Raw genomic sequence first — 8744 nt, 5'->3', positions numbered from 1 at the left:
TCCCAGAGTCCTCTATTCCTGCTTTGGAAATGTTCATCATTTGGGACGAGATGCTGCACAATTAGTGCTGCCTGAATGACTTTTATTATTCACACACTATTTAAATTTCACAATATCGATATGTTTAAAATCCCGTCTTTTACTTTTTCATCATCTAACACGCTATGACACCTAACACATGACTCATTGTGTCACTTGATGTAGAAAACCACATGACCTTTGTGGCATAGTTATTTCTTTTCTTTTTTTTTATTTTATTGTGTTTTTAAAACATTGACCTGTTTTTTTTTTTTTTTTTAATTAAAGCAACATAATTAAAGCAACAAAACAATATTTTGAATATGAATCACACTCTGTGATACGTTTAGTGTCTGCAATACCATGATGTTATAGCCTACGTAGGGAGCATATGCAGTGAGTGTAGTTGCGTATACAGTATCGCTGCTGAAAATACATTCAAATCTCTTCTGTTTTGATACAATCCTTCGATTATTCACAACAATCTGATAATCGTGTAAACATCTGAAACATCTGCGTTCGACTTAACTCGGAATTGAGAACTCATCGGAATGGTGTCTTTTTCAAACTCCTAGCTACAAAATAACCAGCTAGCGTTAGCCATATGAGCAAACTTTAAAGTCTATAATACATTTACCTGTATGGTCAATGTTACAAACTCTGAAGCAAATACTATTATAATCTTTAAAAAAAAAGAGAGAGGTGGTCCTTTACAGCATGGGCAGCCATGTTGATGCGACGTCATACGCTGAACTCTGGGTTGAGGACATCTTCGTAACTTCCTGAGTAGGTTAGAATATAACGTCAAGTGAAATATTAGTGATGCCGCTTTGTCCAATTCAGTGATTGTAATGCATCAGCCAACAGATGTTTGAATGTATACAAGGCTAATGTTGCTAACAAGTCAGTCCCTTCAGGATTTCGCAATTCTGTAACATGATCACAGGTTTTACGCAGATTTGGGCCAAGACGTGTCATGTGGCGTCATCACGACGCATATTCAGTTCAGAACAGGAATATGGCTGAAAGGCCTCATTTACCAACAAGCATCACTGTGAAAGACTGCGCAAAACAATGACTACGTTTACACGGACAGCAGTAATCTAATTATCGACCTTATTCTGAATAAGACAGTATTGTGATTAAGGTGTTTACATGAGTCGCTTTTAGAATACTCCTTTCACGTTCAGGTTTTACGTGTTATAGAACATAGACGGATTAACGGCACACGTCATTACGTCACCACGCCACGCCGTCTGACGTCCCTCCAGAATTTCACGTATCGACATACAGTCGGTCTTCGTTATGTGACCGTATACAGTTTTGGGTGTTTTTATTTTTAATTTTATGAAAGCTTCAAGTGCGGTTAATTATTTGTCGTGCTGTACGTGCTAATAGACGGCTGCTTGAAGCGGTGGGCTGCGTCCCAAACCGCGTACTTACCATCTATATAATAGCTGAGCTACATGTATTTCGCCTACTATATAGCAGGGAAGTACGCGGTTTGGGACGCAGTCATGCTCTCTAGTTTGCTGTCAAACGGTCGAGCGCTGCCGTGTGTGTACGTGTCCTGTCGCACAATGCGGTGAAAACTCTCACACGATGTTAATAGTGTGATTAAGGTGTGTACGTGTCTGTAACGCACTTCGATAATGCGACTAAAACAGGAAATACTCCACACGTCTTAATTCCATCTGTGTTTACTTCAAGTATGATTTTAATCAGATTAAGGTCAGCAATAATCTGTTTACATGCTAGTTTCTTAATCAGAGTATCGTCTTAATCGGGTTCATATCGGATTATCGCTGTCCATGTAAACGTACTGAATTTTGTGCAATTGCGCTTTCGCCGATTCAAGTGGTTCGCAAATTGCATCACAAATTTCGAAAAAAAAGCCGCAGCAGAATCAAGCATCTGCACGAAATCCTGTATGGAAGCGTTTAGCCATCAGTTTAGCATCCTGAAAATGGCGTATGTGATGTGAATGTTTCCCCTTTAGGGTAATCGAGATGCCCTATGCTTATCAGTGCTGCGTGTTTGGAGCGTGCAACGGCTACAGATCCAACGCTCAGTGGGAGGAAACGACGGGCACAGAGGAGGAGGAGCTTCAGAAAAAGGCTCTCGGTCTCGTTCCGATTCATTCTGACTGTGAGTATCAGATTTATCACTGTATAACCCTCCTGTGGTGTTTATTTTACCAACCTGCATATTTGGATTGTACACTAATCCAACCGTAACATTGTTATTTTTTTAAAATCCACAATCGGCCCTTTCAGAGAGGCTTTCCATTGTTCTTCCTATCCCGTTAATCCGAGATCGGGACTTTTCAAGTATTTTCAAGGGTAAAAACATAGCAAGTTGTTTTCTTGAGATAATTAATAACACCATAATCAGGCTTGAAGATGCGACAGCTTTTAACCAAAAGGATCTCTCAGATTCTCGGCTGTACCGCGGCGATGTCGAATTCTCCGTTCTGATCGGTCAAAACGTGTCGATTCATGTTCTATAACAGCAGCTCTGACAGTGGCTCTAGCTTCGAGACGAATCTACGGTTTCTATAGTGATAGTATAGTGTGGAATCGTTGATATGGTGAGACCTTTACTGGAAGGAGTCTCCAGTGTCAGCGCTTTCTACCTCCTGCCACAAGGTTTTACTCTCACATGACAACCTTTGATGAGTTTTGTTTCTTTTTTTTTTGGTCTTACTAACTTTAAGAAAGGTTTATATCTGCTACAGTGTACGTGATGACGGGAACGAACTCGTTTCATGAATGTTCCACAACATTACATGTAGCTATAAATGGATAAAGTATGACGTGTCGATCTTTGATTTAATAAAAAGCTGCCTGTGTGAGCACGCAAAAAACGACAAGTCGTCATCTCGATATACCGATAAAACGCAGAACGTGTGATTCCTCGGGATTTTCCAGAACCTCATAAAGTCTTACGTCCCGATTGGATCCAAAAAGGTTCTGCGCGGATTCCTAATACCGTACAATAACAGTGCAGCTCGATCGTCTTTGTCTAGTTTCGTCTGCTCGCCTTTAATTAAGACAGTAAAAACATGTCGGTGCCGTACAGTAACCACAGCAAAGTGTTTCTCTCTGCATTCCTGTGTCAGCGAGCTCATCTTACTGACTTTAAAGCAGTGCCGTAATTACACCGCGAACGATTGACGAGAAAAGACCTGAAAGCTCCATTCATCTGCGTGAAAGAGAAGGAAAACAAAAGACGTGATTAGCCAGTGAGATTTCGCATTGTGCGTTAGATTTATGGGACCACCAATTTCAGGAGATTTGAAGGCGTTGAAATATTAATGCAGATCAAAGGCGTGGGGTTGTAGTTAAATGCAGGGGTGTTAGATGGAAGTTGCGATTAGATTAGGTGTAATATTTCAAGATGATTTTGTTTGCAGATGATCCTGATCTGGAGGAATTCCAGGCAGCCATTGAAGAGTCCAAACTCCAAACTAGTGTCCAGTGCACCCCTGTCCCAGGTGATTACAAATGTAATAAATGATTTATTGCTGTAACAGGACACTTAGTTACAGGGTGTCCTAAAAGTCCCCATATACAGGAGACTCCAGAACCACGTCGGTTGTGCCTTCATCAGTGGATGTTCGTGGACGTCCTCTTCTCGGTTCCTGTTGAAGTCCTTCGCAACCTCACGACAGCCTCCCGATCCAGCCATGAGAATGATTTTAGTGTATATATATATATATATATATATATATATATATATAAAAAACCTCAATTCCAAAAAAGTTGGGACGTTGTGTAAAATGTAAATACAAACAGAATGCAGTGATTTGCAAATCTCATAAACTCGTATGTTATTCACAATAGAACGTAGAAAACACAACAAACGTTTAAACTGAGGAAAAAATTTTAAGGAAAAAATATGGTGATTTTGAATTCGATGGCCGCAACACGTCTCAAAAAAGTTGATACGGGGGCAACAAAAGTATGGAAAAGGAAGTGTTGGTAAAAAGAAGAAGCTGGAGGAACATTTTGCAACTAATTAGGTTGATTGGGAACAGGTCAGTAAGATGATCGGGTATAAAAAAGGGTATCTTAGAGAGACGGAGTCTTCAGAAGTAAAGATGGGATGGAATCTGGATGGGAGCGGATGTTGCTCTAAAACCTGTATATACCTTTCGGCATTGATGTGCCTTTCCAGATGTGCAAGCTGCTCATTCCATAGGCACTATCCATCCCCAATCATCTTACTGACCTGTTCCCAATTAACCTCCAGCTGTTTCCTTTTATTAACACTTACTTCTCCAGCCTTTTGTTGCCCCTGTCCCAACTTTTTTGAGACGTGCTACGGTCGTCGAATTCAAAATCTCCTTATTTTTTTACTTAAAATGGTACATTTCCACAGTTTAAACATTTGATATGGTTTCTATGTTCTAATGTGAATAACATATGGGTTCATGAGATTTGCATTTTACACAACGTCACAACTTTTATATATAATTAACTAAGTACTAAGTAACTACATCTGAAGACTTTTGGGACATACAAATGAAAAATCAAGCAAACCTGGAACTGAAATGTATATATCTGGGATTATATGTGTAATTATTAGCTTTCTTCATCACTGTCAGGAGCTGAGTTTATGGCTTTGAGTATATTGCTCTATCCTGCCCCCTAGTGGAATAACAGACTAGCTCTTCTTTTGTTGTGGTGTTCTTAACCTTCGCTTCATTCAGTATTCTGTGATATTAAGACATTCCTGCAGGTGGTGCTTCATTATTCTTCAGTATTGTTTGATGAAATACTCATTTATAGTAAAACGCGTAACCGATTTGTTGGTTTAATCTCCCTGTCTGTCCCGCAGGTCCGTTTAAGCCGTGTGACGCGCTGTTCGACAGCTGGTTGGTGCGTTTGGGGATGTGGATCGTTTCTCTCGTCTCTCTGCTGGCCAACATTCTCCTTGTGCTCTCCGTCTTTGCCTCGCCCAGCTACCTCTCGCCTGTTAAGTTCATCATCGGCTCCATCGGCGCCGCTAACCTGCTCACTGGGCTCTGCGTCTGTGTGTTGGCGCTAATCGACGCTCTGACCTTTGGCGAGTTTGCTTCCTACGGTGCACGCTGGGAAACGGGCGTCGGTTGCGGAGCAACGGGGTTCATCTCTGTAGCAGCATCAGAATCGTCCATCCTGTTCCTGGTGCTTGCGGCGGTTCAGTGCAGTGTTTCCGTGTCGTTTGGGAAGTCGCCGTCTCATGGCAGCGTCCGATGCGCCGCGGCGGTCTGCGTGACGCTTTCGCTGGTCTCTGCAAGCCTGCCTCTGCTGGGGGTGGGGAAATTTGGAACCACGCCGCTTTGTATCCCCTCCCCTCTTCCAGATGCCCCGCCCACCACATTGGGCTTCATGGTAGCTCTGATTATGATGAACTCTCTCTGTTTCCTGCTCATCACGAGCACCTATATTAAGCTCTACTGGGATCTGATGAAGGGGAACTTCGACAGCGTGTGGGACTGCGCCATGATCAAACACGTCGCCTGGCTCATTTTCACCAACTGCCTGCTTTATTGCCCTGTCGCGTTCCTCACGTTCGCCTCCCTGCTCTCGCTCATCCCTGTCAGCGAGGACGTGATCAAATCCGTCCTTCTGCTGCTCCTCCCGCTGCCGGCGTGCGTCAACCCGCTGCTTTACCTCCTCTTCAACCCGCATTTCCGCGAGGATGCAAAGCTCCTCCTGAACCGAGCTCGCCTGGTGCAGGACCGCGTTCTCGATTCCTTCGTCTCTGTGGAGATAGAGAAGAGCTCGTGCGACTCCACCCAGGCACTCGTGCCTTTTTGCTCCGAGGCAGACGCAACGCTCGAGGGCTCTGTGCCACTCGTGCCGTGCCAGCTGCAGATGACGAATAAAGAAAATGCCAAAAAGGAAGAAAACGTCTGGAGCAAAAGGATGGACACTCCGAGAGGAAGCTCTCACATCTCTGGAGTTTATCAGTCTTCACATCCCGTGTGCCACTCGTAAATCTCGTCGGACCTTGCTCAGATATCAGAACCCTTCCAATTAGGAGAAAGACATTTATCATGGACAAAATTCTGTTACTGTTTGATAACTGAGTAAATAAATATGGACTCAAACTGCTGGACCCAACAGGTTCATACAATAGGCAGGTGAAATATTTCAAATCCCACCATACATTAATGGTTTGTACAAAAATGAAAAGCACACAATGTCATCCAAATGTAGTCGATCAGCTGACATGTGTTTGCTGTCTAATGTTGTCTAAACTAGCAGCTATAAGTTTGTATTACTTCTTAGCAAAATCCACGTCTGCACCACGGCAGCTTGTTTACACCACATATTACTCAGATTTATCTAGCAATTGCGACCTAACATCACAGTGACCCCATGACATCACAACTGCGATTTTTTTATCATCTTTTTAGCTCGCCGTTATAACATAACGTCGTTTCACTGCGACGCGACGTCACGCAATTGTGACAGAGTATCAACCAATTACGACTTTTCGTAATCCCATCATCGTGACATAACGTCGCACGATTCCGACATAACACCATGCACTTGCGACTTTTTTTTTTATCTCGCTATCGTGCCATAACAGTCAATTGTGATTTTAGGTCTCTCCGCTGCAACAGAAAATCACAACATCGTGACAACATGCAATAGCTACTTTTTATCTCGTGATTACAACATAACCTCACACAATTGCAACGTATCACACAACCGTGACTTTTTACTCTCCATTGCGATGCTGACGTGCAGTTGCAACTTATATTGTAACTGAGGGCGCACGGTGGCTTAGTGGTTCACCTCACACCTCCAGGGTCGGGGGTTCGATTCTCACCGTGGCCCTGTGTGTGTGGAGTTTGCATGTTCTCCCCGTGCTGCGGGGGTTTCCTCCGGGTACTCCGGTTTCCTCCCCCAGTCCAAAGACATGCACGGTAGGCTGATTGGCGTGTCTAAAGTGTCCGTAGTGTATGAATGGGTGTGTGAGTGTGTATGTGATTGTGCCCTGTGATGGATTGGCACCCTGTCCAGGGTGTACCCCGCCTCATGCCCCATGCTCCCTGGGATAGGCTCCAGGTTCCCCGTGACCCTGAAGAAAGGATAAGATAGAATATGTATAGAAGATCTATGGATCTCGTAACTACGAGGTTTTTTTCCCTCACAATTGATTCTCACAACTGCTTCCTTTTCCAATACCCAAATCCGAACCACATTAAAACCCAGCAGTGTGTAAACAAGCCATATATATGTTGTTGTAGGTTGATGCAGGTTGGTTATGGGTAGGAAACAGCCTTATAACCATAGCTGGGAGATAAGCATAACCTCACGACCGCTAGATAACATGTTGTGAGATATATCTGTGTAATATGCGAAAACAAGCGTCCATTCTCCGCTCATAAAACTCATCAGAGCCGGAACGGACATTGTGTACATTTCATTTTTGCCTGAACTGTTCCTTTAATATTAATAATGTGAAAATGGTTGCTCTAGCCATCTATACCTGTTCATTAGGGGTGTTTTAAATAAAACACGACTTATCTAAAATGATCAACAGGGAGGCTCCGATCAGGATATTTGGAGCCGATATGATTACTCGTCATCGTGATCAGCCGATCCCGATCGTTCGAGCTTTATATAAGTGACATGTAAGCTTTCTTATAGATTGTTGCTTTAATTGAGAATCAAATAAATAAGCGCAACAAATATTCGTTTTCCATTACGCCAACATTTTAATAGGCCTTTATAAAAATGCACGGCAAATGAGGATATTTTTCATCGTTTCTTGAGACCTAATAATTAATAATTCCACACCGGCGATGGCATGACTGTGGCGCTAAAGTTTAACGCCATCATGTGATTTACATCCTCAAATCGCGATCGGTTCATGAGATCAGACAAATTTACAGGCTACCGATCGAGTCGTAGAACGTGATTATGGGCGATCGATCGGAGCATCCCTAATGATAAATCAAACACGTACTACGTTAATAAACATTGTAGTTCATTAAGCATCGGCAGGTCTTCGCTCGCCAACTCGCAAATAAAAACTGTTTTAAAGATTAAACTGGAATCTAAATGTTTAGGGTGCAACAGTCTCACATTGGACATAGATACGCATTCAGTGGGTTTAGTTGTTTTTAACACGTGTAAATGTAATCAGAGAAACAGCCGTGGATTAGACTGTACTACAGCGCGGGGGTTCTCCTTTTCACAGTTGTAAAGTAGCTAGCTATTATGTATAAAATATAAATATAACTACCTCTGAACTAGCATGCTCATTTCCTTATTTTTTAAAAAAAAACATTTTTTTACCCAGAGTGTGTTTTGAGTCTATTCTTTTTTTTTATTATTATTATATAAATATATAAAATGTATATGAAAAAAAAATAAAAAATTTATATCGACATTTGAAGCCGCTTAGTTTGCAATCCAGACATGCTATTTTGGATGTACATATTTTCATATTTCTGTAAACATATGGTGAAAAATGATTTAATAAAGTTTATTAGTTTCATACATGTCCAGATTTGGGTCAAATCTGTTCTGGGATACTTCCAACTTTTTAGGAAGGTTTTAGGCGTCAGCGCTAACCACTAAACTGTATGCTAGCTGAGCGTTTTTATGCGCTCATCAACACGCATTTTGTACGTACTAATCAAACACATTAAGCAAGGATGTATGTTAGCATTTTTACATTAGCCTGACTGTAATATACGTATATGTTAGTGATTTTAC

General features: G+C 42.1%; 1 protein-coding gene across 1 annotated transcript in view; it reads left to right on the top strand.

Moving 5' to 3' along the window:
* The window catches only part of LOC108276370 (leucine-rich repeat-containing G-protein coupled receptor 6), an 85230-nt gene extending 76703 nt beyond the window's left edge, over positions 1-8527 (top strand). Inside the window, exons 16-18 of the mRNA XM_017487981.3 lie at positions 2018-2166; positions 3434-3514; positions 4861-8527. Of these exons, the coding sequence (XP_017343470.1) occupies positions 2018-2166; positions 3434-3514; positions 4861-6005 (1375 nt within the window). The 3' untranslated portion in view covers positions 6006-8527. The remainder of the gene's footprint in view (positions 1-2017; positions 2167-3433; positions 3515-4860) is intronic.
* Positions 8528-8744: the final 217 nt, after the last annotated feature.

This window comes from Ictalurus punctatus, chromosome 15, assembly GCF_001660625.3.
Source record: "Ictalurus punctatus breed USDA103 chromosome 15, Coco_2.0, whole genome shotgun sequence".
Lineage (NCBI taxonomy): Eukaryota > Metazoa > Chordata > Actinopteri > Siluriformes > Ictaluridae > Ictalurus > Ictalurus punctatus.
This window is presented reverse-complemented; position numbering and strand designations above follow the sequence as displayed.